This window comes from Elgaria multicarinata, chromosome 8, assembly GCF_023053635.1.
Source record: "Elgaria multicarinata webbii isolate HBS135686 ecotype San Diego chromosome 8, rElgMul1.1.pri, whole genome shotgun sequence".
NCBI classification, from domain to species: domain Eukaryota; kingdom Metazoa; phylum Chordata; class Lepidosauria; order Squamata; family Anguidae; genus Elgaria; species Elgaria multicarinata.
Window position 1 is genome coordinate 6,659,947 of NC_086178.1, and position 17,110 is coordinate 6,677,056.

A 17,110-nucleotide genomic window follows, 5' to 3' on the forward strand; every position below is an offset into this window, starting at 1 on the left:
CATTACACGTCCTCTCCCATGCAATCCCCCAGTAACCTCGCTTTTAAAAAGATAGAAGATAATGCTGTATTTAAAGTTATTGCTGGGATATCGCAGGATCTCCCCAGTGTGTAAAGTTGGCATTGCGCTATCATTCTGCCACTGGATGGCGCTCTTTTATTAAACAAAATGGCGCCTTGCTGAGAAGGGAAGTTTTCAATTCAAAATCACATGGTCACGTGTCAAGGAGCAGGCCTGGCTCAAAGCATGTTGCCTCCTGATCCAAGAGAATGCCCACCTGCTGCTTAAACCTCCCCCCCCATTTTGTTCTTTCGGCACGCATTCGTGCGCCCCGCCTCTCCCAAAACTCTCAAGTCTCACGAGACTTCTGGGACGAGGCGCGAAAGACACGTGAGAATTCAGCCAACCTCATCCCAGAAGTCTTGCGAGACGTGAGCGTTTCGGGAGAGGCGGGGAAGCGAGCGAGCGAGTGGCCGGCTGCTTCCTGGTCTCGCCGGCGACCTGCATGGCCAGCTGGAACAAGAAGCAGTGGAATAAAGAAGGTGAGTGCGGCCGCTGGGCTACCCAACCAGCCCAGGTGAGCGGCCGTCTCTTGGTCTCACCGGCTGCGAAGCCAAGAAGCGGTGAGTATGGCCGGCAGGCGCAGCCGGCCATCCTGAAGCTCTTCCCAAATTTTGCTGCCTGATGCACCTGCATCAGGCTGCTTCAGGGAAGGGCCGGCCCTGAAAGGAGCATGTCGTGCATGCAAAAAGTCCATGGAAGACGAAAGCCCCCTGGTAAGGCTACGGAACTTTTCCTATGCCTAGAGAAGCTCTTTAGCAGAGAGGAAAGTGGATGCAGGAAAAACAGCATGTTTGCCTCACCATGTAACACTGCTGCAGCCTCTCTGTGCAGCCCTCCTCACTTTTAGACCAACGATTCCCCTCCAACAACGGCCGCGCATTCCCCCATCCAGCCTCAGCTCTTCAGTTCTGCCCCTGTACGAAGAGGGCGCTATTTGGGGCGGCCCTTCAAGCCGCGCCAGGATGGAGGAGGAAATATTTGTGGTCGCAAATGCGCCTACATTTGTGATCTGGATCGGACGTTTTTCGAGATGTGGAGAACTCTCTCCTACTTCCATGTTCCCCCTGCTGTTTGAGGCCCAGTGGGGAAGCATGAGAGAGAGAGAGAGGGTGGGGAGAGGGTGGGAGAGAGAGGGGGTGGGGCTTCTCAGTTGTTGAGAACCCCCCCCTCAACAGCTGTACCCAGATCTTAACTAGAGAGTTGTGCTTTGACGTCTAACGTGCCCGTTTTTCCCAGGTGGGGCCAAAATACAATAATAAATATTAATATTTATTAATAGTTACTATTACATTTTTAGCCCACCTTTTTTCCCTCTTCCAAGGAATCTAAGATAGCATACCTAGCCCTTTTCCTTTCCATGTTATCCTCACAACAACCCTGTGAGGTAGGCCAGGCTGAGAGTCAGTGGCTAGTCGAAAGCCCCCAGTGAGCCGAGTGGGGACAAAAAAACGCCTCTCTTCCAGTGCTTGGGGAGGAGGGGGGCCTGCATTGTTGTCTCACCGGTGAGCTGCCCCCCAATGCTGTTGAAATTGCTGTGGCAGCCCAAAAAATTGCTGGATTTTCACAGAAAGAAGCTTTTCTCCTGGTGTCTATCTCCAGCACCTGGGATGGAGAGACCCGCTGTCCCATCAGTGAAATGGTCTCTGTGCGTGTGCCTCTGCACACATGCTCTTTGCCTGTTTTGTACATGTGGCACATGTGCTCGAGGAGGGCAACCAGGATGATCAGGGGTCTGGAAACAAAGCCCTATGAAGAGAGACTGAAAGAACTGGGCAGGTTTAGCCTGGAGAAGAGAAGACTGAGGGGAGATATGAGAGCACTCTTCAAATACTTAAAAGGTTGTCCCACAGAGGAGGGCCAGGATCTCTTCTCGATCCTCCCAGAGTGCAGGACACAGAATAACGGGCTCAAGTTACAGGAAGCCAGATTCCGGCTGGACATCAGGAAAAACTTCCTGACTGTTAGAGCAGTATGACAATGGAACCAGTTCCCTAGGGAGGTGGTGGGCTCTTCTCCCACACTCGAGGCCTTCAAGAGGCAGCTGGACAACCATCTGTCAGGGATGCTTTAGGGTGGGTTCCTGCATTGAGCAGGGGGTTGGACTCGATGGCCTTGTAGGCCCCTTCCAACCCTGCTATTCTATGATTCTATGATTCATACGCGCATGCACCCCACTTGTTTCAGGGAGCTCGGTACGTCTGGAATAAAGAAGGCCTGGACGCTGTGGATGAGGACTCTACCGACCACCTCATGGGTGAGGGCATGATGTGGGCTGCCGGCTGCCTCTCTTCTCAGTCTGTCATTTCTCTTGCCTGTGGCCAGGGAGGCTGCAGTGGGTCCCTTTCAGAGGGAGACAGAAAGAGTGGAAGCTGCTGGCTCCGAGGTCAGCAGGGTGGCAAATCCGGTCCGGGTTTTAGTCAGAACCGGTCAGGACTGTAAAGGAGCTACCTTGGACAGCTCCTTTAGAGCTCTGACTGAAGCCTGGACCGGATTTGCTGCCCCGCTGACCTCGGAGAGACTGACTTCCACCGGATGGAGACACAGCGAGCAGTTGGCTTAACACGGCCTGCCTTCCTCCATCTTGGGGAATACGGCGAGAGGCTCCTTTAAAGGGCTTTCCCTGAAACGCGTCTTGCCTGAGTGGCCCCGATTCAGCAGCTCTTCCTGAACACCCTGAGCCGAACGTCTCCTCAACCCCGGGCAACGCTGTTGATCTGGGAGCTTTATTCCGGTTCCCGAGCTCCGTTGGGCGACTGTCCTCCTTTCTTAAGGCGGTTTGAAGGATTTGGCACAAGCTGCTTCTGTACCGTCAAGGATGAAAATCCACTTTGGTTGTAAGGCCGCGCCTGTTTTATTGAGCATAATACACCTGCGTGGAGAGAGTCCAACAGACAAAGAACTTCTCTCCTATGTGAATATTCCCTAGTACACAGTACCAAAACCAGTTCAGCCTCTAACTGAAACCAAGCCTTTGAACCAAGGTGGGGAGCCTCTTTCAGCCCGTGGGCCAAATTCCCTTTCGGAGAAGTTCTTGGGACGGACGGGGCTGAAGGCACAGTCAGTGGGTCAAAATATAAGGAATGCCGCCATATTGTAGCTTAAAAGTTTCTTGTACTGCCAGCAGCTCAGGCGTACAAGAGGCATTTCAGTCTTTGGGCGGGGGGGGGGGGGGAGAACTGCCCGAAGGCCACCAAGGGGAAAGGGGGCGAAGCCTCCTGGGGAACCCCAAAGGGCTGGATTTGGCCCTGGGCCTGAGGTTCCCGACCCCCGCCTTAGTACCTAGAACTACATTTGCACTTGATCGACCCTAGTTCAAACCAGAACTCCTCTTTTTGTCCCTTCTCTTCCCTCCTTTGATTTCTGCAGCATTAAAATATAAGCTGAGCAGGGCAGGTAATGGCCTCTCTTTCTATTTTCGGGGCTGGTCCAAGGCTTTTTGCTTCCTGAAGTGGACCAGTACCTGGTTCTACCTCCACTGCTACCTCTTCCTCCTCCTGACCTCCCCGTACATGAACCTACCGGTACACTACACTCAACATCTAAGGTCCTCCTCCGGGTGCCTACTCCGAGGGAAGCTCGGAGAATGGCAACAAGAGAGAGGGCCTTTTTGGTGGTGGCCCCCCGACTGTGGAATGATCTCCCCGATGAGGCTCGCCTGGCGCCAACATTGTTATCTTTCAGGCGCCAGGTCAAGACTTTCCTCTTCTCCCAGGCATTTAAAGGCATTGAACGCTAAGTTTGTTTTTTAATAGACCCCAGAATTATTGTTTTAAACTGATATTGTCTATTTTTGTTTGTATTTTATGGTTTAAAATTTTGTGTATTTGTTTTTAACGTTCACTGTTTTTAACTTTTATAAACCGCCCAGAGAGCTTTGGCTATGGGGCGGTATAATAATAATAATAATAATAATAATAATAATAATAATAATAATAATAATAATACCCATGGCTCAGCCACAACCATTCCTCCTCCTCCTCCGCCTCGATGGTGCAGCCATCTTGCCCCACAGCACCTCCCTCTGAGGAAGGACGCTAGTGAGGCCTCGGGGTGACTGGGCGTGATGGCCTCTGAGCATCGAAGAACCACAGGGGCGTTAATCCTGTTTTATGTTTATCAGCCAACTCTTTGAACCATTTTTGCCACAGTGGCAAAACAGCGGGGCAGGGGCTGCTGTGGGTGTCCGGGGCCATCTCACCCCACAAGGCCCCGCTCTGAGGAACGACACCTCAGAGCGAGGCACTGGGTAGGCCGGTTTGCTGCCCAGGGGCACTGTTGGGTCACTTCGCTGCGGCAGCAAACAGAACAGGAAAACGGTGAAAATGTGAGCCGTTTTCCATGCCAAAAGCATCACGCGCCTTACGGCCCTGTGTCGTGTCGCTCCGTAAAACCCCTGCGTACATTGGCGGTGCTGTATACGTGATAAAGGATCGTGCTAATAATGTCTCCTCCTCTCTGTCAGGTTTTAACGGCCCTCACTTTCTCCGCTCCAATTGATTAGGCCTCTTTGAGCCGAAGGACATGACGTACGAGCTGAACCGTGACAACGGTACGGACCCCTCCATTGTGGAGATGACTGAGGCGGCCATCCGGATCCTGCGCAGGAACCCCCGTGGCTTCTTCCTCTTTGTGGAAGATGAGTATCATAGACCTTGGTCGAGTGGGAGGCGGGGGTGGACCACAACGGGCGAGAGAGAGAGCCCCACACATTCTGTGGGGAATGTCGTCCAGGGAGGACCAAGCCCTGTTCTGGCTTAGGAGAAGGAACGGTTGGGCCTCGCTCTCACTGAAGCAGTGAACTTGAGCCTGGGCCTCACCACGTGACTGAATGATCCTCAGGATGTAAAACCTTCCCTGCACACAGAGAGCTAGCATCTCAGGGAGAAGGCTGAGCTACAACCCTCCTCCCTGAATGCTAGCTTTCTACGTGAAGAGAAGTTTGTGGTTTGGAGGGCCATTTGGCCATATGAGCCACCCTTTACCTCAAGCGTGAGGTGGTATATCGCCCAGACAAAAGGAGGTTCTAAGAACTTCTCATTTCTTCAGGCAAGGGGTTGTGTATGAGTTCAAGCACTGAATTTCCCCCTCTGCTCTACTCGCTCCGCCAACCACGTTTCCAGGGGCAGTTGCCTTGTGCCTTGGGGCAGCACTGACTCTTTGGTGGGATGGATCGTTTGGGGAGAGCCAGAGGCAGGGCCCATAGATATCTGGGATGGGAGCCCAGCTGTGGGTCCAGCAGAGTGAACCAATTGGGGCACAGCAGCTGGAATAACACGGAGTGGGCATTTAATTGATCTTTGGCGAGGTTTGCTACTGAATTCCGGTGGCAAACTGCTTGGGCGTTTTTACCAGTATCCCACAGTGTGCAGCAGCCCTGTGGCCCGGGTGGGGTGGGGAAATAGCCCCCGTTCCCCAGAGATTGTCGCTCCTCACCTAAATGGTTTGGTACCAGGTTATCAGAAGGAACACCTACACTTATTCAAGGACACCTAGCAAGAGCTGTTAACCTGGGGGATACTAGGGGCAGGGCTTTCTCAGTGGTAGCTCCACAACTTTGGAACTCCCTGCGGGCTCTTTTTAAAAAAACAAAAACAAAAACAAAAAACCCTGAAGGCATATTTATTCCGTTGTGCATTTGGTGCTTTAAGATCTTCTATCATCATTGGCTGCTATGTGTGTTTGCGTGTGTTTTAACTGTCATAATCTTGTCAAGCATTTTGCATCTTGTATGCTAACTCATGAGGGTCGTGTTCCCTGAAAGCTGTGGGTTGTGGTTTTTTGTTTGTTTAATATTTTAAATAAAAATATATACTGAATAACTCTGTCTCCTTTCTCTCCATCACGGGGTAAGATCGACCACGGGCATCATAGCGGCAAAGCCAAGCAAGCCCTGACAGAGGCTGTGATGATGGATTTGGCTGTGGAGCGGGCTGGACAACTGACCAACGCCTCCGAGACTCTCACGGTGGTCACAGCCGACCACTCGCACGTCTTCACTTTTGGGGGCAGCACGCCACGTGGTAACAACATCTTAGGTGAGTGGTGGGTGGGTGGGTGTTGCAATCTAATGCAGGTTTTGACAGGAAAAGCTCCTACAATCCTATGCATGTTTAGACAGGAAAAGTCCTACAATCCTATGCATGTTTAGACAGAAAAAAAGTCCTGAAAACGTATGCAAAATTAGACAGAAAAAGTCCTACAATCCTATGCATGTTTAGACAGGAAAAGTCCTACAATCCTATGCATGTTTAGACAGAAAAAAGTCCTGAAAACATATGCAAAATTAGACAGAAAAAGTCCTACAATCCTATGCATGTTTAGACAGGAAAAGTCCTACAATCCTATGCATGTTTAGACAGAAAAAGTCCTACAATATGCATGTTTAGACAGAAAACGTCGTACAATCCTATGTATGTTTAGACAGAAAAAAGTCCTGAAAACGTATGCAAAATTAGACAGAAAAAGTCCTACAATCCTATGCATGTTTAGACAGGAAAAGTCCTACAATCCTATGCATGTTTAGACAGGAAAAGTCATACAATCCTATGCAGTGCAATTCCTTTTATTACAGTCAACAGACCAATAAAACACATGAAAACACATAATAAATATTTAAAATACATGGAATTAAAACAGTATGATTGCATGAAGCCTCCTTAAAGTTCTGTACTAGAAGCAAAAAGAAGTAATCCTATGCATGTTTAGACAGAAAAAAAGTCCTGAAAACTTATGCACAATTAGACAGAAAAATTCCTACAATCCTATGCATGTTTAGACAGGAAAAAGTCATACAATCCTATGCATGTTTAGACAGAAAAAGTCCTGAAAACTTATGCACAATTAGACAGAAAAATTCCTACAATCCTATGCATGTTTAGACAGAAAAATTCCTACAATCCTATGCATGTTTAGACAGAAAAAGTCCTACAATCCTATGCATGTTTAGACAGAAAAAGTCCTACAAGTTCCAGCATTTCCCATCAAGCAAGGCTAGCTGGGGCATGCTGGGAGTTATAGGATTCCCCCACCCACCCCGTCTAAACCTGCACAGGATTGTGCCCTTAAAGAAGGGCCCTTTTAGCAAAGACTAGTCCAGATTTCTATGGCAAGGAGCAGTAGGGAAACTAGGACAGGAAACTTGAGCAACATCCACCTTGCTTATTTATTTATTTATTTATTTATTTACATTTCCATACCGCCCAATAGCCGAAGCTCTCTGGGCGGTTCACAAAAATTAAAATAATGAAGAGCATAAAAACAACAAACAATCTAAAAAACACAAATACAAAATACAATATAAAAAGCACGACCAGGATAAAAAACAACAACCAGGCCTTGGATTCTGCATGGTTGCGGTGGGCTGCATTTATTTATTCATTATATTTTCAACTCATCCAATAACCGTCATTCTCTGGGTGGATGACAAGGAGCAGAAAGACAAAAATGCCACACGGGCGGTTACAATGATAACATACAAGCCAAACCTCTGGGGGTTCTGAGCCCGGGGGTGCCTATCAGATACGTTGGCCTGCACCTCCCATCCTCTGTGACTGATGGGAGTTGTTGGACACCAGATTGTGGACGGCTGGACCGAGGAAAGAGGCCTGGCTACGATGACCCAGAGCCAGGTCGTACGTGAATGTTCACATTTTTTTATTTTTAATGTGGCAAGAGATGAACAATTTATTTATTTGCATTTATTATTCGGACAGACTGAAGCATTTGTCCCACTGATTTCACTTGGCCTTAAGCATGATTAAGTTGAATCATGTTGCAGGTAATGCTCAGTGTCGGTTCCAGCAGTTTCATTGGCCCTCTGTGCACCAGTTGCTGGGGAACATGGGCGGGAGGGTGCTGTTGCGCCGTGTCCTGCTTGTTCATCCCTGGCCGATGGCTGGTTGGCCGCTGTGTGAACAGAGTGCTGGACTAGATGGACCCTTGGTCTGACCCAGCATCAGGGCTCTTCTGATGTTCTTCGCTGGAGCACTATAGGCGTTATATGATCAAATCTCCCCACCAACACTCGGGCGGCCACATTCTGCACCAGCTGAAGGTCCTGGTCCATCTTTGAAGGCAGCCCCATGGACAAACATGGGGCAAGCTGTTGCCTTCATGCCCTACATGTGGGTTTCTGATTGGCCGCTGCTTTGTGGGGGGCGGGGAGGAAGGTCTGAGACTACATGAGCCTTTGGTCTGATCCATTGGGGCTTATTTATTTATTACATTTATATACTACTTTCTAGTGGGTGGGAGGGTGCTGTGGCACCGTGTCCTGCTTGTTCATCCCTGGCCGATGGCTGGTTGGCCCCTGTGGGAACAGAGCCCTGGACTAGATGGACCCTTGGTCTGACCCAGCATCAGGGCGCTTCTTCTGGTCTTATGTTCTACGACACTCGCCGTGGGTGAGTTGGCCTTCTCACCGCTTGCTCTTCACTCCTCCTCCTCCTCTTTCTCATCATGGCTGTCGCTTTGTTGGCTTGAGAGGCAGAGAGCCAGGGAGCAAGGAGGCGGGGGCATCTGGTGCTCCTGTTTCTCACCACCACCGTTGTCCGGGCCTGAGCGAGGGGCAGGTGGACAGGCAATAGCGAAGAGGAGGTTCAAGTCCAGGGAACCCCGGCTGCGGTGTGGGCCCTTGGCAGGTGTCCAATCATGCCTACCCTCGACACCAGCACTATCGACTGTGGTGTTGTGTGTTAACAGGCCTGGCACCCAAGAAGGCGAAGGACAAACGCTCCTTCACCAGCATCCTCTACGGCAACGGACCTGGCTACGCCCTTGAGAATGGCAGCCGCCCAGATGCCGGCTCTACGGATTTTGGTGAGAGCTTCTTTTACCTTCCGGATTTGCTAAGAGGTACCCAGTCCTTTTAACTCGAGTTTGTGCGGACCACCTACAACGCACAGGTGCTCCACCACCGTGGTTATGGTGCTCTCCTATACTGGCCCACCTTGGCAAAGAAGTTGCAGATTCTGGCTGGTTTCAGACAACACGATAACCCACACTCAGGGGTTGAGTGTGGGCTGCCGTTGAACCATGGGTTGTTGCTGAAACGTGGGTTATCCTGTTGTGGGTACCCAGCCGCGCTAACAAACCACGGTTTGTTAACCAGAAACCACGCACGGTTCACAACCCAAGAACAAACCATGGGTTCGCTTCATGGGTTGTTTGTGGTTACAACTAGACAATGCAGATGAAGCGCTTTGAATGCCTGAAAAGAAAACGCTATAAAAAGGTTAAGGATTATTATGATTTCTTAAAGCTGAGGGCTTCCATATCTCAGTGCTCCTCCATGAAAGAAAATCCCTGAATGAAAGAGCATGTGTCAGGGTTCCTTTTATGACCTGGACTCCCTGAGCAAGTCTTCAAGGATCTCTGCCTCCTTCAGAGTCACACCTTTCTTCTTTTTAACTTCCCATTCCCAGTAATGTGGGGTTTAGGCTGTAGATATGGGGTGAATAACATTCCAGACACAACAGTTTACTAGTAAAGTAAAACAAGAAAATCACAATAAAGTTCTTTAGTCAATAGAACTGAGTGTTCTACTGAGTGTAATTTTTGTAATAAAAATTTCAAATTTTTATTATTACATAAAAAATCAAAATGAGCCGAACTCTGTACAGCAATTACTCCCATCAGCACACATCTTCTACAGTAAACACATCCTAATTTCTCATTGTACTCTGCATATCTATGGTATATCTATTGTTTACAATCATCCACCTGAACCTGTTCCTTCCTAATTTTTGCAGCTCTTACTGCAAAATAGGCCAAATTCAGTAGGGTTGATTTCTCTGCCGTTAGTAAGTAGCCTAATTTCGCTTGGCCTGTTAAATGCACCATAGGGGCCAAATACCTAGCTAAATATTTATTCCTAGGGCTGTTGTATAATCTGCAGTATAATATATAGTGAACAGCGTCCTCCACGTCTTGTTCTCCACAACAGCAAATTCTTTGATCTCTGAATATATTATTAAATCTACCTTCTCTAAAATTCGTCTGCATGGTCTGCATTCTCAGGCTTGTAAGAGCTTTACGCAAGACTGGATTCGTAATTTCAGTTAGGTATTTTTCTTCTCTACGCTTTAATTTTATGGAAGGATAAATATTGGAGAATTTGGAAGCTTTAATTGCATTAATATCTAGCGTACCAAAAAATTCCTCAATGTTTGTCTAATCGCCATGCGTTGTTGGTCTATATTTCCTTCTAATATCGTTTTAGGATCTGTTCCGAATTGTCTTAGCTTGGCTTCACACCTTTCTATCCAGTTGCCATCTGAGGGGTATTTTCTCTGATCTTTCACCACCACATTAACTAGGTTATTTGTTGATGTTTTCATTTTGAGGTAATAAAAAAACATGTTCCTCCAGACCGTATACTCTGTTGGGAGCATCCCAACGTCCGCCTTCATATAACAAATGGGTGTGTCAGGGGGAAGACCCGACAATATCCGTAGGAATTTATTTTGGACCACCTCAAGTTGCTTTATATTATCGTTGGCCCAAATTTCTGCCCCGTAGAATAACTGCGGCAAAACCTTTGCCGCAAAAACTTTACATGCTGGGGCTATCATTTGTCCTCCTCTTATTCTGGAGAATTTTAACACTGTCTGCATCGATCTATTTGCTTTCAATTTTATTGCCTCCATATGATTCGTCCATGCACCATTTTGTTTAAAAAATATACCTAAGTAGTTAAATTGATTTGTTTGTTCCAGACTGTGTCCATTTAATGTCCATTTATGTATTTGTGGGCTTCTCCCAAAAACCATTACTTTTGTCTTCTGATAGTTAATGGTTCGTAATTCCTTCCTACAAATCTCACCAAATGCTTTGAGTGATCTTCGCATACCCAGTAGGTTTTCTGATAATAATACCATATCGTCTGCATATAATAAAATGTTCAGTTTTCTTGAACCTACTGCCACAGGGAAATTCTGTTTATTTACTAATTCACCAATGATATTATTTACATATATATTAAATAGAGTTGGAGCTAGCAAGCAACCTTGTGTAACCCCTAAAGATGTTTCTATTTCATTGGATAATTGTCCACCTCTACCTACTCTTACCTGCATGGAGGTATTTGAGTAGAGATTTTTTATCAGCCATAAAAGACGCCTGTCCATTCCGAGTTGCCAAAGCTTATACCATAAACGACCCCTGTCAATACTATCAAAAGCTGATGTTAAATCTATAAATGCAGCGTATAGGTGTTTCTTCGGGTATTTACAATATTTCTCCCTGAGGTGATTCAAAACAAAGCATTGGTCAATTGTAGATCTGCTGCTATAAAAGTCGGCTTGTTCATCACTTATAATATTATTTTGATGCACCCAATCTTCGACTGTATTAAGAAGGAACTTAGTATATATATTTTAACCACACTTTCCTGTGTGTACTGTGAGCTAGGCAGCACCGCCTGCGGAAGAATCTCTACCCCCTTCAAAGACGCTGCTCTGCTCTGGCCGCTTCCCCCTCGCGCGTTCTTCCATTCGAATAATCCCCGCTCCCACCCGGCGGCTCTTCTGGCATGTCCCGCCGGCGGCGGCTCCTCCTGCAAAACACTTTTCTCCCTTGGTGTGTTTGTTTTTGCGTGCACATGTGCGAGCACACACTGAAGAGAGTCCCAGGGAGATGACACCGCGGGGGAGAGCGAGAGGCTGGAGCTGAACTCGTCCGCCACGCGCACGCAAATGCAAATACAAACACACCGAGGGAGAAAAGTATTTTGCAGGAGGAGCCGCCACCGCCAGGACGCGCCAGAAGAGCCGCCGGGTGGGAGGGGGGATTATTCGAATGGAAGAACATGCGAGGGGGAAGCGGCCCGAGCAGCGTCTTTGAATGGGTAGAGATTCTTCCGCAGGCGGCGCTGCCTAGCTCACAGTACACACAGGAAAGAAAGAGGCGCTCCTTTTAGGTACGTCTTTTAAAAAGGCGCACGGAAGCGCCTTTGCAACGACGTGTAGATCTGGCCCAGATATGAATTTGACATATTATAGTGCTGCTTAGATGGATTACTGTTCTTTAATTTGTGATCACTCACTGGGGGTAGCGGTGATATAGATGCTATAGATGATATCACCAAGTTGCCAATGTCTGTTGATGTATCATTAGGATAGATGAATCTTTTTAGGTCTTCTTCCACTAAGAGAAATTCATCGGCCAAGCAGATATTTACTAAAGGCTCCTTTCTCGTTGGTTTCATTATCAGATGTGGTCCCAAGGACCAATCTAGAAGCTCTTTTGGTGCGTCATTTGCTGCAAAGGAGAGGTTACTTTTATCCATTCCTATATCCATATCTGTGTCTATGTTTGTTATCTGTTTTGTCATTGTTATTATTTTCGGTGAGTTCACTTGAAAAAAACTTGTTATTTTCGGTTGTTTATTTTGCTTGTTTGTTTTTCTATAAGAAATCTGTTCCGTTACCAGGGGAATCCCCTGTTTCTTATACGCTTTCCTAGTTAGAACCATTACTCCTTCTATACAATATCTATAGTATACTACTTAATTGTCTTTTGGGTCTTTGGATCTTTTAGATCTTTTGCAGACAACGACAGGTGTTTATGCTATAATTCTACTTCTTTCAGTCTTTCAATCCCTCCTGCTTTTCGGCCTATCCAGCTTTAAGGAACCCACTCAATTTCTCTTCTTCTTTACATTCTTTTCAGTTATCTATGCAATTAGTTAATTCTTCACAGCTTTAACAGTCAGTGGTGATTAATAGTGGTTGATGGCAGTTCAAGGTGATTATTTCTTCTTTTATTTCACTGCGTCAGGTGTTTCCAATTACATCATAGTTTGTCTTTGGCTTAACTCTATTGCTTCTGTGCTGTTAATTAGGGATGTGCTCCGCTTCTAATCGGACCGGAGAAGCAGGAGCGGAGTGGGGGGCTTCGCCTGCCCTTAAGGCGGAGGCGAAGAGGATTGGGGGGCCGGCGGAGTGTGGCGAAGAGGATCGAAGTGAAGGCGGATCCTTCGCCTCGATCCGGAGCTCCGCCGGAAAGGTAAGTGGGGTTTACCGGGCCCTGCCGCTGTCGCTGTCGCCCATGCGGCGACGGCGGCAGGGCCCGGTAACCCCCTCCCCGCCCTCCTCTCCCTTACCTGCCTCCGTCCGTGGTCCGCTTGCGGCCCAGACTTCCTGGCGAAACCGCGGGCTCAATTGAAGATGGCGACGGACCACGGACGGAGGCAGGTAAGGTCCCCCTCTCCCTTGGTCCTTTACCGGGCTCTGCCGCTGGGACTGCCTTGAGTCTTGGCGTGCATATGTATCCCTGGACAAGCTATCATGGTGGCGAGTTTGAGATTTTTAACGTGCAAATTGACGGAGCTATGGAAAGGGGTGTGAATGGGGTGCCCGGTTTTCATAAATTCCCCAAAAATCAGGGGATGATGGGATTGCCTTGAGTCTTGGCGTGTGTGTGTATACCTCCATGAGGTGTCATGGTGCCAAACTTGAGGTTTCTAACTTTCACAGAAAAAAAGTTGTATACTTTTTTAGCTTAATGCAAGCCTATGGGGGGGAGGGAGAAACGGAGCTCCGATCTGGATCCGGAGCTCCGAGCGGAGCGGAGTGGACATAGGCGGAGCGGGGGCGGGGCGGAGCGGCGCGATCCGCAAATTGCGGATCTGGAAGTGAAGCGGAGCGGGGGGTCCGTGCACACCCCTACTGTTAATGCTGCTGCACTTAACTCTTAAAACTCTTAAAATTCCAAACCGCACCCTTAGTTACGAATTGAAGTTAAAATTGTATTTAAAAAATTGTATTAAAATTGTATTAAAATTGTATTAATTACTTATCACGTCTTGCAATACTTATCAGGTTCTCGTCGGGTTACGTTTACGTTAGCTCTTCCACTCCTGTCCTCTTCACAGCTCTTATCTGTCTGTAATTTGTTCTTTGTTCTTTATCCTGTTTTCCTCTCCGCACCGCTTCGCTCACCACTTTATCTCAAGCTTTCATTGTTTTCCTTTCCTTTCCTTTGCTTTCCTTTGTTTTTGCTTTGCTTTTACTGGAGCTGGAGCAGAACACGTCTGTCCCTCTTCATCTCGAACTTACAAAGGCATTAAAAGAAGTTGCAAAAATGATGCTTCTTTCTGCTCCTTCCATAAGCTCTTGTCTTTCTCTGGCTCTGGTCTTCTCTTCTATCTGGTCTCTGGCTTCTCTCTCCTTTTTTTACACTCTTCCCCCAAAACAGAAACGAAAGTTTCCCACTTTGAGGACATGAAACTTAAATGGAGAAATGAATTTTAACCGGAGAAATGAAACAACTACTCTCAGGGATACCCCTTCCCAACAGAAAATGCCAGGCCTCTAAGCCTGAGTTTATTAACTTGCCTCCGCAGGCCTCAAACCTTCACAGCATGTCAGGGAGAAGATGAAGCCCCCGAATGCTTTGCCCTGACATGGTAGTTTTAGCCAAAAAAGGAGGTTTTTATGGGGAGGGGAAACCCCCCCCCCAAAAAAAAGGGTCATGGTGACATCAAAATGGCCGTGCTGGCTGGGGGCTATGGAAGCCCTAGGCAACACATCAGCAGGGCCCCAGGTTAGGAAAGGCTCGACTTAGAGTGACCATATGGAAAGGAGGACTGGGCTCCTGGATCTTTAACAATTGCATAGAAAAGGGAATTTCAGCAGGTGTCCTTTGTATGCATACAGCACCTGGTGAAATTCTCTCTTCATCATAACAGTTCAAGCTTCAGGAGCCCTGCCCTCTTTTGTATCTGGTCACTCTAGTATAGCTCCTGCAGCCTGAACTTTTGTGATGAGGAGGGAATTTCATCAGGTGCTGCCTGCCTGCATAAGGACACCTGCTGAAATTCCCTTTTCTATGCAACTGTTGAAGATCCAGGAGCCCAGTCCTCCTTTTCATAGGGTCACCCTAGCTCAGCTAAACAGGAAGGTTTCTTTCAGTCAAGGCGTGTGTGTGTGTGTTTGTGTGTGTATTGAGCCTCTTCCAGCCCTAGGGCCAGATTCGGTTTCACAGGAGCTCTTCAGGGGCTGCATTGGAGTGGTGGGCGGGGCCAAGGAAAAAGGGGTGTGGCCAAAATGCTAAAAATGCCAGGTTATTTCGGCTGGAAGCTCTTCCTGCAATGCACCCTTAGGAGCTGCATTCCAAGCTTTTAGAATGCGGGGGAAAGCACAGAAATGCGGGGAAACCAACATATGATCGGAGTTTGGGGAAGAGGGCGGATGTGACCTCCCAGGCCGGAGGTCCTGCCCCCTTGCCTTACGTTCGTGCCAGGACGCACCCCGGTTCCTGGATCGTTTCGTGAGTTCCTTTGTGCTTGACTAACCCTTCCCTCCTTGCCCGTCTAGCCAACAATGACTACCAGCAGCAAGCGGCCGTGCCCCTGAGCTCCGAGACCCACGGCGGAGAGGACGTGGCCATCATGGCTCAGGGGCCCATGGCCCATCTCTTCCACGGCATCCGAGAGCAGAACTACATCGCCCACGTCATGGCCTACGCGGGCTGCATCGAGCCGTATCACGACTACCCGGAGTGCGCCGCCTCACGCGCCAGGGCGGGCAGCCTGGGGCTCTCTGGGCACCCCTTGCTCGTTCCGCTGGCGCTTTGGCTGGGCCTGTTCTTGCTGCGAATGTGACGAGGAAAGAGGACCCCCTTCCCTCACTGGACCTGCAAAGTTTGCCTTCAAACCAGCCATCTCTGGACGTCTCCTGTGCGGCTGCAAGGATCTCCTTGTCTGCCCTGGACACTCCCAAAGAGGCAAAAAAAGAGAGCAGCCTTTGTTTCTGTCTCTGCTTCCATGCATAGAATTGTAAATATACACGTGTGATGAATCTCGGCCTCGGCTTTCGGGGAATAAACCATGGTATTGTTTCATTGTTTCATGAGGTAGCAAACATTTGTTTTCCAGGATTTTTGCTACGCCAGGACTCCAGAGAGAAAGAGCTGTAGCAGGCGGATGGATTATGGTGCCGGAAGCGGGGAAGTACTTTTTCAGGCCCTCAGCCCCGGTTGCAGGGCCGGCCCTTCCATTAAGCCAAGGGAGGCGGCCACCTCAGGCGGCAGGTGCTGAGGGGCAGCGGGGAGGTGGTGGAAGCTCCCCATGGCTGTTTCTCCTTAGACACAACTGCCCCCCCCCTCTGGACTATCCCTGTTCCCAAATTCCTGGCAGTCGGTGTGAGCTCTGCCTGGCTGTGATATTTGCTTGTTGCTGGCCGACCCTCTTTGACTGTCTTACCTCACTGCTAGCGGCTTAGTGGTAAATTTGGAAGTGCAGGCACTCATCGTGACAGTCCATAGCCAAGTCATAGAATCATAGAATAGCAGAGTTGGAAGGGGCCTACAAGGCCATCGAGTCCAACCCCTTGCTCAATGCAGGAATCCACCCTAAAGCATCCCTGACAGATGGTTGTCCAGCTGCCTCTTGAAGGCCTCTAGTGTGGGAGAGCCCACAACCTCCCTAGGTCACTGATTCCATTGTCGTACCGCTCTAACAGTCAGGAAGTTTTTCCTGATGTCCAGAATAGCAGAGTTGGAAGGGGCCTACAAGGCCGTCGAGTCCAACCCCCTGCTCAATGCAGGAATCCATCCTAAAGCATCCCTGACAGAGGGTTGTCCAGCTGCCTCTTGAAGGCCTCTAGTGTGGGAGAGCCCACCACCTCCCTAGGCAACTGATTCCATTGTTGTACTGCTCTGACAGTCAAGAAGTTTTTCCTGATGTCCAGCTGGAATCTGGCTTCCTTTAACTTGAGTCCCCAAGGAGTGTCCAGACTGCAGGCAGCAACACTGTTCTGTATCTATGTGTGTGTGTGTGTGTGTGTGTGTCTAGAGTTACAATCAATTCATATATATATATATATATATATATATATATATATATATGCCACATTTTCCACAATATTATTTATTTATTATTTATTTATTTATTACATTTCTATACCGCCCAATAGCCGGAGCTCTCTGGGCGGTTTACAAAAATTAAAAACATTCAAAGTATAAAACAACAGTATAAAACCATAATATAAAATACATCATAAAAGCTCAACCAGATAAAAACAGCAGCAATGCAAAATTACAAATT

The 17,110-nt window shown here is 48.2% G+C and overlaps 1 protein-coding gene across 1 annotated transcript in view; it reads left to right on the forward strand.

Moving 5' to 3' along the window:
* Nucleotides 1-15,667, forward strand: part of LOC134402375 (alkaline phosphatase-like) — a 29,571-nt gene extending 13,904 nt beyond the window's left edge. Inside the window, exons 7-11 of the mRNA XM_063131792.1 lie at nt 2,248-2,317; nt 4,565-4,699; nt 5,907-6,098; nt 8,764-8,880; nt 15,381-15,667. Of these exons, the coding sequence (XP_062987862.1) occupies nt 2,248-2,317; nt 4,565-4,699; nt 5,907-6,098; nt 8,764-8,880; nt 15,381-15,667 (801 nt within the window). The remainder of the gene's footprint in view (nt 1-2,247; nt 2,318-4,564; nt 4,700-5,906; nt 6,099-8,763; nt 8,881-15,380) is intronic.
* Nucleotides 15,668-17,110: the final 1,443 nt, after the last annotated feature.